This window comes from Dama dama, chromosome 30 (genome assembly GCF_033118175.1).
Source record: "Dama dama isolate Ldn47 chromosome 30, ASM3311817v1, whole genome shotgun sequence".
Taxonomy (NCBI): domain Eukaryota; kingdom Metazoa; phylum Chordata; class Mammalia; order Artiodactyla; family Cervidae; genus Dama; species Dama dama.
In genome coordinates this window covers 39,488,063-39,513,053 of record NC_083710.1, presented here as the reverse complement: position 1 = coordinate 39,513,053, position 24,991 = coordinate 39,488,063, and the positions used below count along the sequence as shown (strand labels likewise).

The 24,991-nt window shown below is 35.9% G+C and overlaps 1 protein-coding gene and 1 pseudogene across 2 annotated transcripts in view; both read right to left on the bottom strand.

Annotated features, from left to right (window-relative positions):
* The window catches only part of PSPC1 (paraspeckle component 1), a 71,739-nt gene that overhangs the window by 41,303 nt on the left and 5,445 nt on the right, over positions 1–24,991 (bottom strand). For both annotated transcript variants that reach the window (XR_009691341.1, XM_061133539.1), the window contains exons 3-6: positions 21,696–21,791; positions 17,341–17,537; positions 12,601–12,685; positions 9,108–9,213 (exon numbers count right to left, since the gene is read on the bottom strand). Coding sequence is in view for 1 of the 2 variants with exons in the window: in XM_061133539.1 (XP_060989522.1) it covers positions 9,108–9,213; positions 12,601–12,685; positions 17,341–17,537; positions 21,696–21,791 (484 nt within the window). In the remaining variant the exon portion in view is untranslated. The remainder of the gene's footprint in view (positions 1–9,107; positions 9,214–12,600; positions 12,686–17,340; positions 17,538–21,695; positions 21,792–24,991) is intronic.
* Positions 22,610–22,911, bottom strand: LOC133049741 (ribosomal biogenesis factor-like; annotated as a pseudogene).

Here is a 24,991-nt window from a genome sequence, read left to right as displayed (position 1 = left end):
ACAAACTATAGTTTCTAAGTAGTTAACTCAAAGCAAGAAATTCAATATACAGTAATATTTAAAAGTACTTAAATGATACCTAAATACAAGAAGTTACTCAAAATTTACCTTTCTAAGAGAAACTACTATACAAGCATTTCATTTTGTTTAAAAGCAAGATTTAGGGAAAGTAATAGCACACCAAATTAAGATGTTACATCTTGAGAATCATTACAAATTTACAACCAGAAAAGACAGTATTTGAAATGTGGTTGCACAATGTAGTGGAGGTTATCACAAGACAACGAGGCAAACTTACCCATATACGTTCAAGAACTTGGAATTCTAAACAGAAATAAGTGCATTTCATCAGCAGAGCATACTTACAAACTCAAGCTTCCTGCTCCCTACCACTAGTAGTTAGTAATTACACAGGGATACTGATATTCACATTTATCTCGTTTGATCTGGTAAAAAATTCTGACATTTCAGGTGATACTACAAAGCTTTGATATGAAGTACAGAACATACAAAATATTGTTGGCCTTAAAAAAATTTTTTTTTACATAGTCACCTCATAGGATAACTCCTGTAAGAGGTTCTAAATATTATAAGAAGTCACAAAGGAGAAGTAACAAGTTTTTACGTCTTCATAAAATGTTTTGTTATGATTTCAAGATACTTAATAATTAAATAAAATTCCTATTATTTACATTGCACATAGTGGACATTTCAAAATCCATGTTCACTCTAGTTCACTTGTATTGGCAAATACAAGTAAACTCTCTTCTCCAGCCTCTCTTGAAAAGGTAAACATTAGCTAACGTGCTTACCATTCTGAACCAAGTAAGATGAAAAGAACTTACCATTTCAAATATACCTACAACACAGCGGAATAATAAATCAATCACATTAGCTTTTAAAATACACCCAATATAGCCCCTCAACAGTGCAGAGACTACACACTTTCTCAAGCAGGCAATTTTCTCTAAACTTTCAGAACTTCTTTTAGCTGTTGTCTCTTAACCTACTCCACATAGGTCCTCTGTACCTAAAATACTCTAAAAGCCTCAAAGATGTGACCCTAGACTTGATTTCTTTCTGTATCCTCTACAAAGCTCAGGACTATTATAAACACAGGAAAAACAGTGAAAAAAATTTCCTTATTAAAAGAAATTTCCAGTCTTCCTGTAAGTCTAACAATCTTGAAAGGGATATTCAAGTGGAATGTACCTACTAAAAAGTTATGTGTGAAAACTAAACACAAAAAATGGTTATTTTACTCTTCACTATGTGATACCATTATGAACACTACAAAAATACATCAATAGCTACGTCTCAATGCCACCTATGTTTCAAAACTACTGACAATGAACATCTGAGACTTTAATATTCAATAAAAATACTGAGGTTTGGTGGCTCATAAAGAACACTCAAAACCATGTGATTGTGCTGCTTGCTATAGTCTGCAAGACAACTATTTAGCCCTCCCAGTTTACATTTAAGTAACTACAATATAACAAATACAAAATGTCTGGCTATGAAAAACTCAGAGAGGTCAATTACTGAACAAAAATGTCAGAAAATAATTAGAAGGCAATATAAGTACCAAAAATCATGTTAAAAATGATCCAGGATCACAGCTGGGGTGAGTAGTCAGAGATTATATATGTGCTGGGCACACACATTCTTCACAAGGGAAAAAGAGACATGGAAGCTTCTGTGGAAAATAAGCCTCTCTGTGACTATAATCGAAGGTAAGGTCAAAGAAGCAATCTAATATGACACAGAGATAATTAAGTATACTCTGATGAAGTGTATAAAGAATCAAACCACTTTGATCTGGATTCATTCAAAAGACTTTGAAATATGAATGATAAAACAGAGAGGGGAAAATGCTGTTCATAATCATAACAAGGGTGACCACAAACACAACCCAATTTGCCCAAGATGGCTTATTTTATACCTGCTGTTTAAAAAAAAAGAGAGAGAGATAGAGAAAATTTTACCTAGTACTCATATTCACTTGTCCTAGTTTGGATGAAAACTTTAAAGTTTTCCCTACAAATAATTAGGTATTATTAAAATTAATAAATCCTTTTGAGATGTGATTAAAGATTTAACAGCTGGTTAAAATGGTATTATATCTTCAACCCAAATTATGCAAATTAATTCTAAAATTCTAAAAATTAAAATCAATCTAAAATTGAAAAATCTAAATCTAAAAATTAAATCAAAATTCTAAAGGTCATCTCCTAGAGTCTATGTTAGTTATAACATTATAAAAATGTTATCTTTGCTTTTATTTGATGATAAAGTCTATGTACCATCCTCAAATATTCAGAAAAATTCTCGGCTCACTGTAATAAATCAATTAAATTATTTTAGTAAATAAATGAAACCATATTAACAATAAAAATGGTCATAACTAGTGCATCCTATGAAAGACCACTGCAACAAATCTGCTATTATCCATTTTAATTTTCACCATCAGAAGTGGGCTTCCATTATACCAGCAATTGGCAATGACGTTCCCACACCTAAATCTGACACCAAACCCTACACCAAATAACTCCTCAGTTATTTCCATAGGATGATGAAAAGTGTCATCCTACAAAATGTGTCAGATACTCAACCCTTCCAAAATAATGCAATTTTCTACTGCAACACAACCAAATCACTTGTTAGAACTAAATAATTTACTGAAAAAAGAGAAGTGACAGCCATGGGAAAACCACAAAATTTTGGCAGCTTCTCTCAAAAACTCAAAAGCCATTTAAGAAAATGTATTTGGACATTACTAAGTGACAAGTGGGATCAGTTGGCTCTGCCAGCACCTATTAATGAAACTTTATTACTGGCTAGAATTTCTGTTGAGTTTTGTACAGAGAAAATGGGGGATTGTTGAAGGGGGTTAGGTTATAATTAAATCAAGGGATACTGATAAAGAGAAACAATACCCACACAAGAAGCAGGAAGGGACTGGAATAAAACAAAAGGCCAAATGTGGCAATCCAGGTGAAAGGATTTGCCTCAACTGACTGAAAAAAGGGACTTGACCACTCCAAGACATTAGCAATGTGGCTGTGACGCTGTATCAGCTCTTCCCGTAACTTCTGCTCTGACTTATAACCATGACTACCAACGAACATTCAGGACACTAATCTGGATTCTTCAGAACCAAGAATCAAGGTTCTAGGATATGAGGCATTCTGCTCAATAGGCCTTCTAAAAACACTGAAAAAAAAAAAACATACAAATTAATAAAATTACATCTTAAATCACAAATTCTTTATGAGTTTTGTTAACATGGGGCATTTTTTATAGACTCCCTCCTCTAAACTGAAAGACTGTTGCTGAGCAGTGAAAGATGCCAGGATTCTCGGCCTCTGGAGGAGAGGAGGGGCCAGTGACAAGGTTGACGCTCAGAGAGTTTGTGTGATAAGGTTTTACTGAAGTATGAGAGAGAGAGAGAGAGAGAGAGAGCTTCTGACATAGACATCAGAAGCAGGCAGAAAGAGGGCCCCCCTACTAGTCTTTAGCCGGATGTTATATAGCTACTAGCAGGCTGTTAATTAGAGAAAGGAAATGTCTCAAAACTCAGAGACTGGCACCAGGCCCCTCACCCAAAACATGCATTTTAGGATGACACTGGCACAAGGCGAGTTGTCCTGGGCCACAAAACTACTGACATGAATCTTGAAGAAAGGCAGGTTTCCAAGCAAATACTAGTCTCATGAACATAGCTTAAGAGAACATTTGCATGAGTAAAACATACAGGTTTGTCAAGTCGGTTCTGAGTCTTAGGCAGAACCAACTTGAAGACAGAGACTAGCTTAAGAAAAACATTTCCATAAGAAAAATGCATTGGTTAGCTCAAGGTTCAAGAAAAATTAAGTTTAGGTGGAACCAGGTGTCGTTATGGCAACAAAGAATTTTAAAAGAAACCTCTTTTTAAATTTGTATAGAGAAGGGAAAAAAACCTAACACTTGTAGTTTGTTTCTTCCTGCTGCTTAAGAGAGAGATAAAAAATGTCTGACATTTGCAGGCTATTTCCTCCATTTGGAGACCCCTGGCCTTCCTGCCTGTTACCCTCTCACAACTCTCAAACTGGCCAGAGATCACAGGTCAGCAAACTTTTTTGGGAAAAGACTGGATAGTATTTCAGGCTCTGCTGACCATAGTCTTGACACAACATCAGAGTTATGTCACCACTAGTCAAAGCTGCCATTCTGGGGCAAAGCAGCCATAAGCAAAACATAAACATGGCTGAGTTCCCATAAACCTGTTTCAAAAACAGGCAGCACTCAGATTTGGCCTGACTTACCCTAGTCTGCAGACCCCCAGTCAAAATGAAATATTTTAAAAACAAAATATTAATATATCATTTGAGACAATACTCCCTTCCATATAAAGGATTAAAGTCCAACAAAAAGTTGCCACACCAAAATCCTACAGAGCACAATTCACACAGAAGGCTGTGCCATTTGTACTGTTAACTAGGTGAGCCATATCTCCCATGCAGAATAAACCTAAGCTCTCACTTCACCCAAACTCCCCAGGTTCCATAAAAAATTCAACTAGTGTCATTATATTCATCTCAACATATGTCTCACTTCAACATCTGGCCAGTGGTTTCTGATCTTCGCTAATGAAAATAAGTAACCTAAAGAGCTTTTTTTTTTTTTTTTTTTTACAGGCCGCATGAGCTCCGCCCCCAGGACCCCCAAAGAGCTTTTTAAAATGCTGATCCCATGGCTGCAACCCAGTCCCACTGGATTAGATCTCAGGCACTTCTCTAAATTCCACAGAAACGTTGCAAAGGTTGAAAATTACTGGATTTTCAGTGAGTAGGATGGAGACCTGAGCATCCACCTTTTTTAAAAGCTCCCTGATTCCTTACTACGCATGATCAAAAACACTACCATGGAAGAGGCCTCTCTCTTAGCCAGGTTGCATCCCCTCACTGCTTGTGGCCTTGCTGTCCAATCCCAGGAGCTACAATGGGGACCTCTGACTAAGGAATGGGGGTCAAATTACTGCCTTGGCATGTAATAAACATTCAGGTTTTTATGCATGTGTTGCAATTCTCCAGGGCTATTCCCATCTACTCAAAAAGGAATAAAAATTACATATATATATATATGAGAAACAGATATGAAGGGCTACTCTTTTCTTTACTAAAACCCAAACATTAACATTGACCATGCCAGCCAAAGAAACTACTTAAGTTTTAAAACAAAGTAGCATCCAATCTAAGCACTGATCCAGTTCTCCAAGTCGAAGTATTTTATAACTACTTGATACCACTACTAAAGCCACAAAGATATTTACATATCCTATGACATCATCATTTTTCCAAGAAAGTTTACTCCAAGAAACTGCATTTTAAAAATATGCTAATTAAAATTTCCTCTTGACTCCAATCCAATCTGTATCCACAAAGAAAGACTGGTACATACATAGCAGTACTTAAATGCTTAAACTACTGAATCTACAGGCAGTAAAACAACCTAATATTAAAAAAAAAAAAAAAAAAAAGACAATCATAAAGACAGGTTCACAAATTCTTACTGTTAACTGAATAACTTCTGTGTTCAAAGCTATAAAATTGTGATAAGTAGAAAATTTCAACCTAGAAACTGGTCTGTCTAGAAAATGATCCCATTATAATGCAGTAAAAACAAACCTAAATGAAATTAAGGCACGGCATAAAAATATATAGTGTTACAGGAGTCAAAAAAATATTATACTGCAAGAGTGAAAAATAACATGTTTAATTTATAATTACAAATTTATTATCAAAGAGCATGACTTCCTCTAAGGAGAAATAAGGTATGAAATTAAAATGACAGCTTCTAATTGATGAAGGGTTGGCATAGTCTTGAAACTCTTAAAATATATTCCTATGTATGTTATAATATTATGATCAATTTGAAAGCTAACAAAGAAAAACATGATCAAACATAATACGTCTTTTGCTACATTAAAAAATACATACTATTCAAGACAAAACAAGTATTTATTTTATACTCTGAAACAGCTACTATTTGTTGTGTTGGAATATTCCTAATAGGAATATTAGAAATAAGTGAGAGGTGGCATCTTAAAACAAACCAGGTAAACCTACATGATTCTTATTACTCAGGCAAGCTGAACACTTACCATGTGATTCCTCCCTTTACACTGAACAGGGAAATAAGAGAAGCACATAAGAGGGCCTAATTTCAAAGCTTTTAAAAACAAAAACAAACATTAAAATTGTTTAACAAATTTTTCCAGAGACAGTTTTGAAAGTAAATGAAGAATAACTGATGCAACAATGGCCTCAATGTTTTTCTATTAACACAAACCACTTAAGACCAGCAAAGAGCTTTTGTTAATATTTCTTTAGTGCCTGATTGGCCTGATTAGTTTATACTAACAAGCATTATGAAGCTAGGAATCAAATAAAACTGAGACCAAAATGATGGAAAATTTGTCTATTCATAGTTTCTAATCTCAGAAAAACCCCTACATATTAAATATCACTGCTACATACTATTTTAAATGATTCCTTTCCAAAAAATTAAGAACATACTAACTCTGGGGTCTAACATGACTATGAATTAAAAAGAAAAAATCACCAACTCCATCCCACTGTTCAGTGAACTTTTTCTGTAAAGAGTCAAAGAGTAAGTCTTTTAGGTTTTATGGGTCACAAATACTGTTTCGTAGTGTTTTTTTTTTCTTATCTATCAACACTTTAAAAATGTAAACACCATTCTCAGCTCTGTGGTAGAGCGGTACAAAATGGGTACAAAGTGGTACAAAAATGGGAGGTTCCAGGCTATGTTTGCATACTTCTACTCCAGCCAAAATAATCTTATGATGCTTCAAATATGTAAAACATTCTTTTGATAACTAATTAAAACTCTATTAATGTTAAAATATTTAATCATCTAACTTTTCTGACAGCATAATCTTGTGAAACAATAAATGAGCTACTTCTGAAATTCCACTAAACCTGCCATACTTTTAAATACCTAATTTATTTATTCTCAAAGTTCCCCGGCTATTACATCTTACCCACCATTAAAATGAATTTGAAACATTCCAATGTTTTATGTATTTGCAGGATTTCAATTTTAAACTTTAGCAACATTTCTAAATAGTTTTTGCATAAAAAGTCAAAACTATCTGTCCATTAATTATGCCTACTACTTGAACATATTAAAAATATTGATTTAGGTTTTTAAAAACTGTGAAATTTCAAAGAATGAGAGTTTGTAATCAAGCTTTGGATGTAGCCAACTTAAGTTTAACAAAACATATTAATCATTTCCTTCTGGTCCCTAAATGACTTAAATCATTAGACATAGCTACGTATTTGCTCCAAGGACATAAAGTTTATGCCAGAAAAATATTAAGAAAGCTAATCCCACCATCTTAACTATAGACAAGAACTTTAGAAATTGATATACTGAGGTACACAGAAGAACTAGGAACAATTTCCTAGTCATCAATGGAATGAAATAAAATTTCTCTAAGAAATGTATCACATGCACTTTTCTATATTTTAAGATTAAAACACTACTTGCTAGTTTTCAAAATTCACACATTCGGAGAATTTTTTAAATTCCATGTTCTTTTAACATTGTAAAATATTCTCACATTGATAAATCCAACAGATTTATATTAAAATTTAACAGTGAAAAAGAAGACCACAATTTTAAAATGTCACTATGGAAGTATTATGTACCCAAGAGAAAAAGAGAATTGCAATAAAGCTAGAAATTACTCAAAAAAAATAAAAATAAAAAACCCAATGCTCAAAAAACGTACTCAACTAATTTGGTAATGGGATTTAAAAATCTATTAACTTTTAGTGTAACTTATAAGTAACAAAAAATTTTCTAACTGAATTTAAATGAAAATGTAATTTTCATTCAAAGGATATTTACTTGATGGAAGGCAAAATAAAAAGTTCTTGAACCACTCTACTTAGGATTTACTTTGTTGTATTCATTTTAACTGAAAAACCTTTAAAATTTTCCAGGGACAGAGACAGTCAGAAAAAAAAGGCACTGGTGATTTGAATTAATACCTTTAGCCTCAGAAACTTACTCAAGAATCATGGCTTTAAAACAGAGAAAAAAATATTGGTAAGTATTTTTTAGAGTGAGTTGTTAAGCTGGCATTCATCTCAGGTGAACAACGAGTCTGTTATCACTTAGAACCTGTGAGTTATAACACATTTGAAGTATCCTTTTTTGCCCTACCATTTTGCCTCCCTAAAACAAAAACCTGAGTCAGATAAAGTCTCTAGAACTAACTTCCAGTCTGTAAGAAACTCAGGCATAAAGAAACTTGTTGAACATCACTGCCAGGATATAATCAACAAGATCCAGGATGTGAAATATTCTATATGAGGGGCTATTTCTTAAAAAATAAAAATAAGAAAACAATGAAAAAAAAAAAAAAAAAGAAAGGAAACCTACAGACGGAAAAGAATGGATGCATCAACCCATTTGAAGAAACCAAATTATTTTTTTAAAAGATTGAAGACTTGAACAAATTGGAGCTTTTACTACTTAATATTAAGTAACCGACAACTTTTAAGGTATGATAAAGAAATTTTTTGAGAGTCCTTATGTTTTATAGGTCCACACTCATATAAAATTATATGAAGTCAAGGTTTTCATACAAAAAATTTCAGGATTACTTAAAGATGAAAAAGATCAGCCAAGTACTAATAACTGTTATGGCTGACTAATAAGCATATACTATTCTACTTTTCTAGATGTCTAAAATCTTCCAAACTAAAGAACTGACATCACTTAATGGTGAACACCAGTCGAGTGGAGATGATGGGACTTATCAAGATTCCTAATTTAGTAGCAATTAATAAAGATAAAGTGAAAAGAAGCAAAATTTAATAACCATTTCATAAAGCATGATTATCTTCAGAAACTAATTTTGGTTTACTACCTGTAAGAGGTTAAGAAACTTGTTAGTTTATCATAAACATGACAATTCAGAAAGATTAAAAATACAGTACTATATAAAGCAGTATCTAAAGAATTCTAAGTATACATCATCCACCTGACAATATAAAATCACTTTAGTTAACTAGTACTTTACTTACATTTTCCATATAGTTTGGCTTAAAGCCCTCCTGCTGTCGCCTCAGCTCCTCCTGTTCTCTGTGTCGGATCATTTCCTCTTCACGACGACGGTGCTCTTCCTCATGCCTGAGAGATTTGTAAATAAAAACTCAGGGTGTGACATATAAGCCATAACCAGATATCTTATTTCAGGTAGAACAAAATCATTAATGTGTATCATGTATTTATACATTATGCCAGTCTCTGATAATAAGTGGCTTATCAGGTTTACCTTCCTCCTATTTTGCTCTAAACCTCTAATAAATCAAACAAACCAATGAAATGCTAATTATCTGGAGTAAATTAAAAAAAAAGTAAAATAACAGCATCCTAGTTATATGCTTACAGTCAAAAAAATCCAGCCTCCAAAAGCTCAAACCAGTACTCTATTACAGAACAAAGAAAAAGCCTGAGATTCACCACTGGCAAAGCAGTTAGTACCAACTACTGCAAATTACCACACTGCTGAGACAAAAATCCTACTATGTACAGAAGGAAGCCTTCATAAGCCCCCTCTCCCTCACTGCATCAACCCACTGAGGAAATCTCCTGGGAGCAGGTATCTATGTACCACCTACAAATTTTTGTAAATTTTGGAACAATCGTTCCCTCACTGTCTGTGGCTACCTCTGGGTTAGAGCACTGTTAAACAGTTGAGACAGAGACCATATGACATGGAAAGCCTAAAATATTTACGAAGGAGCCTTTTCCCAGAAAAAGTTTGCCAACCTCTGCCCCAGAGGTATATTCAAGCATGGAACAACAAAAACCCAGTATGGATGTGAAGCATTACTATTAAATAATAATTAGTTGTAATATGATTAAGAGGGAAACCCATAAAATATTAATATTGAAAATATTATCTCATAATATTGAAATATATTGAAAATATAATATTATTTAAGACATCATGCTATTGAACATTTAAAAGACTACATATAGTATAAAGGTGACTCTTTATTGAGGTATTCTCTTGATTGTGGTAGCCTGGAACCAAACCCACACTAACGCTGATGTATGCCTGTATTACTGCAGTATTCACTCCTTGGTACTTTTCTCTTAAGCTCCTTTCCCATTTATTATTTGGAATTCTACTTCTAACAACTAAGGAAAAGCTGTCCATTCTCCTCCATTTATTTACTTATTCATTAAATTACTTTTAAGAGCACAGACTCATGGGTATTTGACCTGAGTAAATATCATTTGACAAATGTAAAACCTATCATTTCTTATTTTGTTGTTGAAATTGTTCCAACTTTGGCCTTTAGGAGCGTCTTCAGTTTAGCTCCTGTGTTCTTTCAACAGGCCTGAGCTTAGTTCAAGGACTTTCCTTCACTCTAGCACAACATCAGTCAACTTGGATTTTTCAATACTGGAATCAGCCACTTTTCCAAAAAGCCCTGGTTCCTTTTATTGAAGAATGGTATTCGGAAACAAAAATCTGGCATTATTCCCGAGGCATCACTGCTTCTGGGTAGACAGGGCTAGGAAATATATATATGTATACATATGAACCCACATATATACACATCTGTATTTCTGTATTTGTCTAGACTAAACGGCATTCAATTCACACTGATACTCTGATCCCCACTCAATGTGACAGGATTCATTTTCATTTTAGCCTTTCCGCCTTCTTTCTTTCTCTAATAATGAGAAACCTCAGGTCATATTTACCTAATTTTTTCATTTAAGAAAGTATATACATTATTTTCAATAAAGTCTTGATCAAAAAGGGAAAAAAGTAGTTTCAGAATTGCAAACCTATATCCCTATATATTTTTTTCATTATGGTTTATCACAGGATACTGAATATAGTTCCCTGCACTATACAGAAGAACCCTATTGTTTGTTTATTCTATACATAATAGTTTGCATCCCACACTGCTTACTATTAATTGCTCATTATTTCAGCATAAGTAAGTATAGGGCACTAATTCTAAAAGCCTAGCTGTAAAGGATAAATGTAGAAGGAGAAAGTGAGATTCAGAAAGGTTTATTTCAGAAGAGAGGAGGTTTCCTTTTATTTGGACAAGTAGAGACTTAAACACAATTACATAAAACAGAAAAAAGCAGTAAGAAAGAAATTGAGGACGTCCCTGGTGGTAAAGAATCCTCTTGCCAATGCAGGGGACACGGGTTCAATCCCTGGTTCGGGCAGACTCCACATGCCACAGAGCAACTAAGCCCACATGCCACAACTATTGAGCCCGCACCCTAGAGCCTGTGCTCCACAAGAGAAGGCACAACAATGAGAAAAACGTGCACTGAAATTAGAAACTAGCCCCTTCTCTCTGCAACTTGAGAGAGCCCACGGGCAGCAACAAGGATCCAGCACAGCAATCAATCAATCAATAAAAATTGTTTTAAAAAAAAGAAAGATACTGAAAACAGCCCCTCGGGAAAGGAGTTAATTGGGGAGTTTCTTTTACAACAGTAGTTTCCTAACTTTAGAATGCCTCAGAGTCACCTGGAGGGTTTATCACAACACAGGTGAGTCAGCTTATGACTCAGCAGTACTGAGGCTAGGATGCTGATGCTGCCTGTGTACTATGAATTGAGAGTAAGCAGGTTAGAGTAAAATCAGAGTAGTCCTAATACAGAAACATACATACACTGATACCATCAGGTACAAAGTTGGAAAAAATACACTATACGAACTATCTATCTCCAGACCATGAGGACACTTCAAACTCATTAACAGTTTTTCACTTTTATTTCCCATGATCACCTTACTTCCCATCACAGCACTTAGTACTTTAACAGCACTTTCAAAACAAAATTTTAAGCTTGCTTTAATCTATCATAGCTGTGCTTACAATTCCTAATTAAGACTGTTGAAACATATAAGAGTAATATTTATCTTGTATTTTACAATTAAGTCTTTCAGATGCAAGAAAAAGAAAAATTTTTCTTTCCACATCTTAGATCAACTACTCCCTTAAAGCTCCTTCCTTAACCTAAAAGATTTTAAGTTGCCTGTCACAGTTGTCTATCATGTACTGAGATCTCTGATGTCCATATCGTTTTTACCGTGGATTCCACTGCCAGATATCTTTTTTTAAATAAATTATCAGAAGTACAAAAATGCATAATGGCATTCAGACCAGTCTTAAACACATGGAAAAATCAAAACTAAGAATGCATATATTTGCATCTACAGAAAAATAGTCCAGTAAATCACAGTCCATTTTTACAGTAAATTATATGAAATAATGCCTAAGCCCTCTAAGTTCAGTGTCTGCGAAGTGTCCACAACTAGCTAGAAACAATCATATTGATAGAATAATGAGTTATGGGAGATTGTTAGTAATTCCATAACTGTAGTCAAAAATGGACAATTCTGTTTTTTTTTCTGTATTTTCCAATTAATATTAAATACAACTTGTCAATAACAGACACTGGAGTTTTATTAATAACATACGCAATAAAAGCTACATATATTTACATATATGTTATAATGATGTTCTTTACCTCAGCTGTATTTGCTTTCGTTTTTGTAGCTCTTGGTTTCTGAGTTCTTCCAAACGTCTGAGTTCCTCTTGCCGTCTCATTAAATCTACAAAATATTGACTACAGATTAATATTTTTAGCTTTTTTTTCTGTATAAGCATACAGGTTCTCCATGACTGGCAATATATGTAGTAACTTATTTATACTCATGCATCTAGCTTCTCTTTTTAAAGTCTTATCACATCATTCTACAATGAAAGATTATAAGCTGTGTAATGAACCAGATCAATATCATTCCTCGGCCCATTTCTTCAAGTATATGAAGAAAATAATATCTACCCTTATGCTAAAAAATTTAAATGGGTAGTAACTGCTCTAACACAGGGTCTAGAATGAACAATAGCTACATTTTCATTTACATAATCTTAAGCAAATTGTAATTTTTTTCAGCAGCAAGCTTGAAGCCCAAAATGATGCCTTGGGAAACATCACCAGAGGGCACATTAAGTATCAGACCAGAAACAGTAGGAAAAATGGGATAGGACATAGCATAAAACCCCAAAACATCCCTCCCAACACTATCAGCACGTTTCCTCCTGCATCAAGTAAGCGTCACATGAAGAAAAGAGGGGACAGTTCCTGACAGGGGAAAAAGGGCTGAACACTGATGTGAACAAGCCCATTTTAAACAGGATGAGCATTCCCACTGCCACCAACCCATGTCACATATTAAGAACAAGTCTCTCAGAGTGAAGCAACACAACAGAAGATGCCCATTTGAAAAGCAGTGGATAAACTTTCCAAGTGTTAAAATATCTTTGTACTATCCTACCAAACTATACGTGCATGCATGCACTAATATATTTTAAAATATATATAAGTACTCCAGATAACACAATTATTGGTTCTCTTTTTTCTATAACTATGTTATCTCAAATTTCTAAAATGAACATAAATTATCTCAAACATTTAATAAAATACTATATTCAGAAATTCTTATAATACTAACGGTTCAAGTTAAAATCCCATAGGCAAATAACTAACATCTTAACTATGATAACATAGGTATCATAATTATAAAAAGGTAATATTATCCTCCCTAAAGGTTAAAAAAGATTGAATTATGTATTATGTCAACAAAAAATGATCCAGACAGATTATGTGGCTCTAGTCATCCAGGCATGATATGGTTCACTAGGATATATAGCTAAATCTCTCATTATTCCGAAGCTCCTTCCAAAATGCCACATTCCCGACCTGGATGTTCAGTCTCAACTGAGAAACTAAAAAAACAAAAATTAAAAAAAAAATTTGGGGATTCTGCTCAAGGAAAGTCTGCTTTGGTACATGCACCAGGAACCAGGTGATTCAGATAACATGCCAGTTGAGAAAAACATTTAGCTTTCTAAAAAACATGATATTCAAACATTTTTACCATTAACTGTCAACCTTACTAGCTCATTAGAACTGCTCAAGTGCCTTTTAACAACAGACCAATTAAATCAAAATCTCTAGGACTGTGAACCAGCTATGAGTTTTTTCTTTTTTTGAAGCTCCCTAGATGACTCCATTGTACAACCAACATTGAGAGCCCCTAACTGTCATATAATTTCTATATGGTGAGACTGGTAAAGACCAAAAATATAGTCTATTTATATTCCTAAGGGGAAGTGCTTCAATAAGACAAAACATGAGAAATATCTTACTATCACTAATTAAGAAAGCCAATACAGTGTATCCTGTAACAATTTTATTATTGATTTCCCAGGTTTGCTGCTCTTAAAACAGGAACACACATAGTAGTAAATGTAAAAATATGCACTATATTTTCTTCCATGAAAAGGAGTAAGAAAAGAGCCTGAATATTTCCTGAAAACTGGATCTTCTCCTTTTAAGCTGGGCCAGTTAAGGACGTTGCTTTGCCCTCTCAGACTATGCTTCCTCACCAGAACAGGGTACAAGAATTAGCTCAAAGGATCCGACAATCAAATTATCTGATAAGCACACTATCTAATAGGAAGCAGGAGCACGATCAACTTAAAACAACATTTTGTATCTTCCAAATTAACTCCTTTAAGTTGCTAATACCCAAAGTTTCTGAAATTTCACAAAAAGTTATATATTTGTATGCCACCATGATAATGTACTTCTGGAGCAAAGTATTACCCAAAAAATATGTAACCTGAGGTGTTTTTTATCCTTTACCTCAGTAAATAACACTCACAGGGATTTTTCTTAAAAAATAATAATAATATTAATAATCCAGGAGGCTTCCCTGGTGGTCCAATGGTAAAGAATCCGCCTGCCAATTCGGTGGACACAGCTGTTCAAACCCCACTCCAAGAAGATACCACATGCCATGGAGCAACTAAGCACTTGCACCACAACTTCTGAGTCTAGAACCCACAAGCCACAACTAATGAGCACCTGTGAGCCACAGCTACTGTAGCCTGTGTGCCCTGGAGCCCATGATGTGCAACTAGAGAAGTCAACACAATGAGAAGCCCACACACCACAACAAAGAGCAGCCCCTGCTCACCGACACTAGAGAAAGCCTACATGCAGCAACGAAGACCTAGCGCAACCAAAAGGAATTTTTTTTAAGATTAAAAATATAAATAAAATAATGAATATTAAAAATAACAGGCAAGAAGAGTACTGGAGGAGGGAGAGAAGATAGGAGATGGTAGAGCTGAGGAGTCGTCAGCAATAGGAAACAGGGCAAGCTGCAATTTCACTCACACTTGATGCTGATGGAACACACATTCACATCATTGAAAGCTTGCAACTTGAAGATTCCTATTGAGAGGACTTACCGTATATCTTTAAACATACTAGTATATGATATGAATGAGTTAAATTTTATTAGAAAAAGAGTGACTTTACAGAAACATTAGACTTAGGGTACCAAAAGAAACCAAAAATATCTGTCTGGTTTCTATTATTTGATGAGCTGGATTTCAACTTACTTGGCACCAGCAGTTATTCAGTGACTTGACTGAAACTGCTTCAAAAACATCCACTAATTGCGTTAGTCACTCAGTCGTGTCCAACTCTTTGCGATCCCACGGACTGCAGCCCACCAAGCTCTTCTGTCCATGGAATTCTCCAGGCCAGAATACTGGAGTGGGTTGCCATTTCCTTCTCCAAAACATGTAATGAACAGACTGAAAAAAGCTAACCTGGATTTTATACTGAAGAAAATGAGAATCTACCACATAAAGATTTACAGATGAATGCTGACCAAATGGCTGATTCATGTCAATGTATGGCAAGGACCACTTCAATATTGTAAAGTAATTAGCCTCTAATTAAAATAAATAAAAAGAAAATACTGGGGAGGTGGGAGGGGGGATCGGGATGGGGAATACATGTAAATCCATGGCTGATTCATGTCAATGTATGGCAAAAACCACTACAATATTGTAATTAGCCTCCAACTAATAAAAATAAATGGGGAAAAAAAAAAAATACTGGCTCTAGTATAAAGAATAGTTTAGAGGAGGCCAAGATTAGATGACATAAAGTCCAATAAGAAAGCCTCTGCAAACTCTCTGGTGGTCCAGTGGTTGAGACTCTGTGCTCTCAATGCAGGGTGCACAGGTTCAATCCCTGGTCAGGGAACTAAGATCCCAAATGCTGTACAGCAAAAAAAGACTAGTTGAGTCAGTAAAAACATTTTAAAGTTCATGAAAAATAAAAACAATTTATATATAAAAAATGAAAGAAGGTTGCCATAGAAATCAGGCAGCTATCTGGAGCACCTTTGTCTCTGAGGGGCAGCCAAGAGAAGGTAAATAAAGGTTCTGTTGTTATTGTTGTAGTCATTAAGTCATGTTCAACTCTTTTGTGATCCCATGGACTGTAGCCCACCCACCAGGCTCCTCTGTCCATGGGATTTCCCAGGCAAGCATACTGGTGTAGGTTGTCACTTCCTCCTCCAGGGGAGATAAAGGTTTAATGAAATAGTAAATTAAAAAAAAAAAAAAGGCAAAAAATTTAAGAGCAAAATAGAAAGCAATTAGACGCTTTAAAGAAATGCAAAATTTTGGCAATTGCCTGGTGGTTCAGGGGTTAGGACTGCACACTTCCACTGCATGAGCACAGGTTCATCCCTTGTCAGGAGGCTAAGATCCTGCAAACCACACAGCACAGCCAAAAAAAAAAAATTTAAAGGAAAAAAAATTAAGTTTTATGGAAAATGGAAAAGTGATAGGAAGAATCAGAAAAAATTACATGGAGAATTAATAGAAAAGAACAAAGGGGAAAAAGAATATAAGCAGGCATAATAAGAAACCTAGAAACAAGGATGCGAAAAAGTAAGCTTCTGATATATACTTAAGCAGCTTGTCACATTAAGTATCTGACCAATGATTATTAATAAATGTATGCTATGCATAACACCTGTTAGGAGTGCTCTTAAAAATTCAGTTATCAACAAAAAAACACACACAAACAAAATTCACTTAGCTTTGTCTCAAGTGTTTAAAGTGTTCTTACCAAATACAAAGAATTTAGTCTTCCTAAATTCCCATATCCATCAGCAAACCTGAATCTTTTTCATCTCTGCCAAGGAACATCCATCTGTAATCTTTGGACACGCAATAAGAATCTTAAATAGTCAGCTTTTTAAATAATTTTTTCTCATAAGGAAGTTCTCTCAGAAAAGCAAAAACTTTCTTTCTAGTATTTTGAATTTTAACTGTCTTGAAACTCTTAACTAGCAACTTCAATAGTAACAGTTATCAATGAGAAACGTACCTTGCCGCATGAGCATCAGCTGGTGCTCGTGCCGGGCAGCTTCCATCTCCGCCTCCAGTTTCTCTTTTGCTTCTCGGATGTTTCTGTCAACCTGCTCACGCTGCTGCTTCTCCATTTCATCCAGAGCCTTCCATCGAGATGCATATTCAAATTCAAATGTCCCAGGCTGAGCAAAACGTGGTGGCTGTTCTCTTTCCCTAAGTTTACATGAAAAGACATACAGAAACATATGTTTAAAAACTAAAACAACATACAAGAACAACAAGTATTACCATTAACTAAGCTCGTACAGTGTTCATATCACTGTCTGACAAGTAACCTCCAAGAAATACTTCACAGCGATGTTGTCAAGCAGTTTAACAAGCCTAAGTTTAAGAAACTACCCAAAGATGCCCAACTAATTAATAAGCAATAGAACCAGGATTCAAACCAAGACAACGAGATACTACAACCTGCACTCCCCAAATTATCACCTCCAATAAGGCCTTTGCGGTTTTCAAGCAACAATTTTATATAAGGCAGTCTGTAACATATGAAGAAAATGTCCCCTAAGTTAATGGTCTGAAGTCAGATTTTTCTAAAAGTAATAACTTTTAGGGACAGTAATAAAGCAGAAACAGTTTGTTGAGTGTTATGTGCCAGGTTAATTGGCTATACCAAATAATACAGGCCTAATTTACTTCAATTTGTTTTATACTTGTTTGCCTTGCTAGACTGTAAACTCAATGAGCACATGAAATTCCTATTAACCACTGTACCTAAGTACCTAGCACATACCTAGCATATTGTACACATTTAGTATTTATTTCTAAAATGAATGAATAAATGACAGGGGAAAAAAAATCTTTTAAATGAAGATCTACGAATGTACCCAACATTCAAAGAATGTCAATTATCCTAAAGTACTTTTATAAGAACACAATTCTCACCCACCAATAAAACTACAGATGCCTTGTAATCACAAATTTTAACTTTTATTTGGGGATGGGGAAGGGAAGATGGTGGCTGGGACAAAGTTGGGAGATAAAGGAGGAGGTTGTCACAGAGGGAAAACAGTGACAAGAAACAGCTTCAAAGATATTCAGGGAGTAGATAAAAATCAAAGTTAACCATGATCAAGGGATTCTAGACCTAAAAATAGACTTGGATCTTTTTCTTTTTAAAGCACTGACTGGAAAAGGGAAAGGAATAGAGAGATCCACCACCCACTAATTTTTCTGAAAGAACTATTTTATTAGTTAGTAGTTCCTAAGTCAGGTGTTGACTACAGTAATAAATATAAAAACTTTATTTTACTCCCAAAAGAAACACTACTGAAACAATATGGATTTGGGGCATCAGAGCTGAATCTGAATATTGACTCTTAAGGTTCATGAACATTCCCTTCAGAGCATAATTCTTCAGCAGTAAAGTTTAAAATATCATGAGATCATGTAATGTTTGCTGGAATAATTAAGTCATTATATAAACAAGTTTGGTTTGGGTTGTTTTTTGTTTTTTTTTTTTCCCAGTAAAAATAACTACAATCTATAAATTCTACTTCTTGTAACACCCTTATAATTCCAGTTCTCTAATTCCTGAATGCAAAAGGATGCTCTACTTAAAATCTGCAATAAGCTATAACCACAAATCAAATGAATAGGAAATTAAATGTAAGTCTTTGAGAAACAGCATTTAAGAGAAATTTACATGGTTGAGTTACAACTGATTACTACCAACCCCTTGCTTCTAGGACACATTCTGCTGGGTGTCCCTCCCACTTCAAGGACTGCTCCCACTCAGTCTCTGTTGATTCCTTTTGACCTTCCCAACTTCTCTCAAATGAGCATTCAGGAGTTGGTCCTTTGACATTCTTTTCCATCACATTGGTAACCTAAGCCCAAACAGCACATCTGAATTCCAGACACAAATCCAACTACCTTGACAACAGATCCCAAAACAAGGTTCCTGATCCTCCTCCCCCAAATCTACTCCTCCAGGTTCTCCATGTCAGTCACTAGCAATCCATACTTTCCAGTTACTTAGGCCAAAAACCTCATCATCACCCTTTTAACTCTCTTTCTCCCACATCCCCATATCCATCAGCAAAATCCAATCTATTTTCAAACCACATTCAGAATCTGACCACTTCTGGTCATCACCACTGTTACCACTTCCTGTCAGCAGGATCCTAAACTTACCTCCCCAATCCCACCATTGGCTCTTTATTATAACAGAGCAGCTAGAAAGCTGCTTTAAATTTAAGCTTAAATCACTATTCTGCTTCTTCCTTTCACATGAATCACAGAAGCCAAAGTTAGTTCAATAGCCCACAAGCCCCACAGTCGGCACTCCTCCCACTACATCCTAACTCCCCTGATCCCTACAAGGTTCCCCATTCTCACCCTGATCCAGTTAACCTAGCCTCCTCACTGCACCTGCACCATGCCAGTTCTCCCTCAAAGCCTGCAGAGCCGTACTCCTCAGCTGACTGAGATCCCTATTCCATCTGGTGCCCTCCCACCCCCGCTTTCAAGTTGTGAATCAAATACTACCCTCACAAAAGCTTCCTTAACCACCTGTATAAAAGAGCCACACTCTTCTGCTCCCCTACACCCACATTCCCTATCTTTCTGCCATCTTTACTTTATTGTTTACCCCCTGCTTCCTAAGGGCTTCCATGATAGCTCAGTTGGTAAAGAATCTGCCTGCAACACCAGAGACCCTGGCTCAATTCCTGGATCGGGAAGATCTGCTGGAGAAGGGATAGGCTACCCACTCCACCAAACAGCAAGAATTTCTGGTTTACTCTGTTCATTGATACATCTCCAACACCAGTTAAAAATAAGCACCCAGGGACTTCCCTGGTGGTCCAGTATTTAAAAATCTGTCCTGCAATGCAGGGGACGTGGGTTCAATCCCTGGTCAGGGAACCAAGATCCCACATGTTGTGGAGCTACTAAAGCCCTCGAGTCACAACTGTAGAGTCTGTGTGTCACAACAAAAGCCAAATCAATCAATAAAAAAGCACCCACATTTGTCATTTAAATCAACTACAAGGGAAAAACCAGTCTACACTAAAATCAAAGAGTGCTATTAAAACATGTGTAAAATGTTATTTTGAACACAAACTATCGAGTCTTAAAATCATAATCATTTTTTGGTAGGATGAAGAGAAATACTTTTATGCATACACCAGAAAGTATAAATTGGTACCATACTTTGGGAGAACCATCTACCAGAATTAATCACCATTAAATATGCATACTCTTTTGATCTTTTAGCATCATACCTCACTTTAGTGGTTTTAAATGGTATTTCTCACTACTCAGTATACTTATTAAAACATTAATCTTTGGTTCAGTATTTATTGTGTAGCCCTGTCACTAGAATTGTAAGCATCATGAGGGCAAAAACAGTTCTCAGTTGCACTGGCAGCATCTAGGACAGTGCCTGGCACAAAGGCGTTCCAATATTTAGATTCATGCATGCAAATATTACAGTGTTTTTTGTTTTTCAGTCATCCCACACAGCATGTGAGATCTTAGTTCTCTGACCAGGGATCAAACCAGCGCCCCCTGCTTTGGAAGCACAGAGTCTTAACTAATGGGATCACCAGGGAAGTTCACTATAGTCTTACTTAACTATAAAAAACAACTGAGTAGTTAAGAACACAATGTATTCACAGTCAGCTTACATAAAAATATCTGAACCACACTGAATGAAAAGCAACTGGTAAAAAAAATGTTATCTTTCTTTTTCATCTTTAAGAATTCTTTGGAGAAGGAAATGGCAACCCACTCCAGTATTCCTGCCTGGAAAAATTCCACAGACAGAGGAGCCTGAAGGGCTGTAGTCCATGGACGCGCGCGCGCACACACGCACACACACACACACACACACACACTTTGGTAGATACCACAGATTAATAAATTTTTTTAAAAAAGAAGAATTCTTACCCTTTTCCAAGTTGTTTAACTAGAACCTTCTTTCTACTCCTGCCAAAGTCTCCTCTTAATTCATAATACACCTGTAGCATACCCAATACAGAAACTTTTCTATCTAAAATTCACTGTTTCTCTGGCATAGGTACTACAGACAGTATACTCTTATGGAACCCATCCATGCCCCAGTTATAAAAGTTGAACTTTTCAAAGTTAACCTTTTACCAATATACTTAAGAAAACTAGCATTCCATGTAGACCAGCCCACTCTATTAACCAGATTGTTACTGGCTAACAATTGTTACTAGCTAACAAGACTAAATAGAACACCTATAATCCAACAATACTCAATAACAAATGTAAAGTAATAAATACCCTTGAAAGAACATTCTAAATTTATCAGAATTTATCTTCTTATTAAGAAGATCTTACTTATGATACTGCTGAGTTTTCTGCATTAGTTTCTCTGGCAAGCCATCTTCATCATCAAACTGTTCCATGGGCTCCACAATGACCGGACGAGGGGTCCTGGACAGGTAAAAAGCATTAATAAGAATTAATACAGTATCTAGAACTAAAATCCTCCTAGAAACCTTCTATAGGTTTCCAACTTATCTGAGAAAAAAGTCTCAGAAAATATCACATATACACATAAAATCAGTCAATAAACAGTGGCTGCATCAACACAGGTGAACCTCTAAGTCAAAGATGAGTGCTTATTTTTAGAGCATGGAGTCTATTTGAGACAACAGAAAAATACATCAACATAGACCTGCCTGACCACTGCAGTTAACTTCTACAAAGAGCAATGCGGAGGAGCAAGTATCCAACTTTCCTATGTGTCTCATCCACACACACACCTGGATGCCCATCCCTTCCATGGCCTCAAAGTCCCAACTCCACTCAGCTCCCAACCTTCCACTATCCAACCAGTCTCAAAAGGAATACTGAAGCAGGAGAAGGGAATGGCAACCCAATCCAGTATTCTTGCCTGGAAAATCCCATGGACAGAGGAGCCTGGTGAGCTTCAGTCCATGGGGTCGCAGAGTCGGACACGACTGCATAACTTCACTTTCTCTTAAAATCACTGCAGTAGTGACTGCAGCCATGAAATCTAAAAATTTTAAAAATTAAAAATAAAAAAAAAGAACACTGAAGCAGATCACCACTTCCTTCTCCAGGGGATTTTCCAAACCCAGGGATCGAACCCAGGTCTCCTGCAATGCAGGTGATTCTTTACCATCTGAGCCACGAGGGAAGCCCTCAAAACTGTATATATTCTTTTTTTTTATATAAAACATTTAATTGATTGGTCTTTTTGGGTAATCTGATGCATCACCAGTGTATTACAACTGAAACACTAATCTTGTAGCTTTATCAACATTAACTGGTATATTTTCATGACACTACTGAGAAACCAACTGTTTCTGCAGCAGCTCAAAGGAAAGGCCTTTTGAGACATTTGTATGTTCCTTTTGTTTATCTACAAAAGCTTTACTCACTGTTAACTTTTTCAGCATTCACAATGTTTATCTTCTTAAAGATTAGTGGCAATAGGTTTTACTTTATTTTTAACCTTAAAGCTATTTTGGCCAGTTATGTGGAATACATTCCTGGACTTCTGCCCTCTTAGTTTGTTCTTGGCCATCATCAGACCTCCAAGATCCTTGTGCAGCTGCTCAAGTTCCAGGTGATACCATCTGAATGTCATTTATAAGTTATTCTAAAAGCTACCTGTAAGAAATACTTTGGCCACCTGATGTGAATGGCTGACTCACTGGAAAAGACCCTGATGCTAGGAAAGATTGAGAGCAAAAGAAAAGGGCAGCAGAGGATGAGTCGGCATCACCAACTCAATGGACGTTAATCTGAGCAAACTCCAGGAATTAGTGAAGGACAAGGAAGCCTGGCATGCTGCAATCCACAGGGTCACAAAGAGTCTGACACGACTTAGTGACTGAACAAGAAGAAATAGTTAAATATTTATCAGTGCCTGACTATGACTTTAACAAACAGCAATTAATCAAAGCTTACAGCAGAAAATATATACTAACTACATGCCTTGCCTACTGCTTTCTACTACTGCCTTCCTTCACTCTTTAAATAACTATTGCCAACTTACTAAGTATCCAGGAAATACCAGAATTCAAGTGTCAGGATTATGGTGTTAAAGGAGACAAAGTCCCTACCCCACGGGAGCTTACATTCTAGGTAGAGAATGCAACCTTAAGTGCTATGAAGAAAAGTTAAGTTGGAGAGTAAAGCATTAGGCTATTTTAACATAAAACAGTCAGCTTCCCTTAGGAGATAACATCTTACCAAAACGTGAATGAAATGTGAGAGCAAGACCTGTGATGACAGGAAAGAGAGCATCTCTCTAAAGCAAAGGGAATGGGAACAAGACCAAAATCTCTAAGAGAACAAGCTGGCAGAGCTGTAAAATGTCTGCTGTACAAGAGCTTCAGCACAAATGCTTAACTGTCAAAAACAAACTGAAAAATGCTTCACAAGTCACCAAACTAAGCTCCTTGGAGATAGAAAACAATTTTTCTACATTGTCTTTGTATCCAATTCCCCAAACCCTAAATATTTGAATGATTCCAACCAACAGTTCAAGTGCCAGAGCTAAAAGAAATCCATTCAATAATCAACTTAGGAACTTTTACAAATTCAGTCTGAAGACTAAGAATGCACACTGAGAACTTTCTTGTGGGCAAACTGAAAGGAAAGCCATGTTAATATGGCAACACGTTTAATGACCACTATAATTACTTTAAAATATATTTAAGTAAATGGAGAAACACATCACATTCATGGATTGGAAAAGGGCTGATACTGTGAAGATGTTAATGTTCCCCAGAATGATCTGTAGATTCAAAGCAATTTCAATCAAAAGTCCAGCAGAACTTTTTTTTTAATTGACAAGCTGATTTTAAAATCAGTAAGGATATACAGAGAAATAATAACCAAAACAATTTAAAAAAAAATAATAAAGTTGGATGCTACTATCTGACTTCAAAGTCTGCTGCTGCTAAGTCACTTCAGTTGTGTCCGACTCTGTGCGACCCCATAGACGGCAGACCGCCAGGCTCCCCCGTCCCTGGGATTCTCCAGGCAAGAGCACTGGAGTGGGGTGCCTTGCCTTCTCCGGACTTCAAAGTCTAGGATAAGGTAATTAAGAGAGTACAGTAACAGCATAATAGACATACTGATCAACAAAACAGGAAAGAGAGTAGATTTTTTTTCCCAGTTATTTGATAAAGGTAAAAGGTAACAAAGGGAAAACCATAACCTTTTCAATTAATGCTGCCAGAACATTAAAGCAATGAACTACCTCACATCACACTCAAAACGTATCACAGGTTTAAACAAAAAGCTATAAAATTTCCCAAGAAAATACGAGAAAGCTTTGCTACCTTAGGAAAGGCAAAGATTTTATATACAAAGATTCCAAGGAACAAACCAAGAAAGAAAATAAATTGATAAACTGGACTCGACAAAATAGAACAACTTCTGCTCTTTGAAAAACACTATTAAAAAAAATTAAAAGGACTTCCTGGTGGTCCAGTGGCTAAGACTCTGCACTCCCAATGCAGGGGACCTGGGTTCGATCCCTGGACAATCCCACATGCCCCAACTAAAAATCTTGCCATATGGCAACTAAAGATTCCACATGCCCCAATTAAGATGGAAGATCCTGCTTGCCACAACTAAAACCGGGTGCAGAC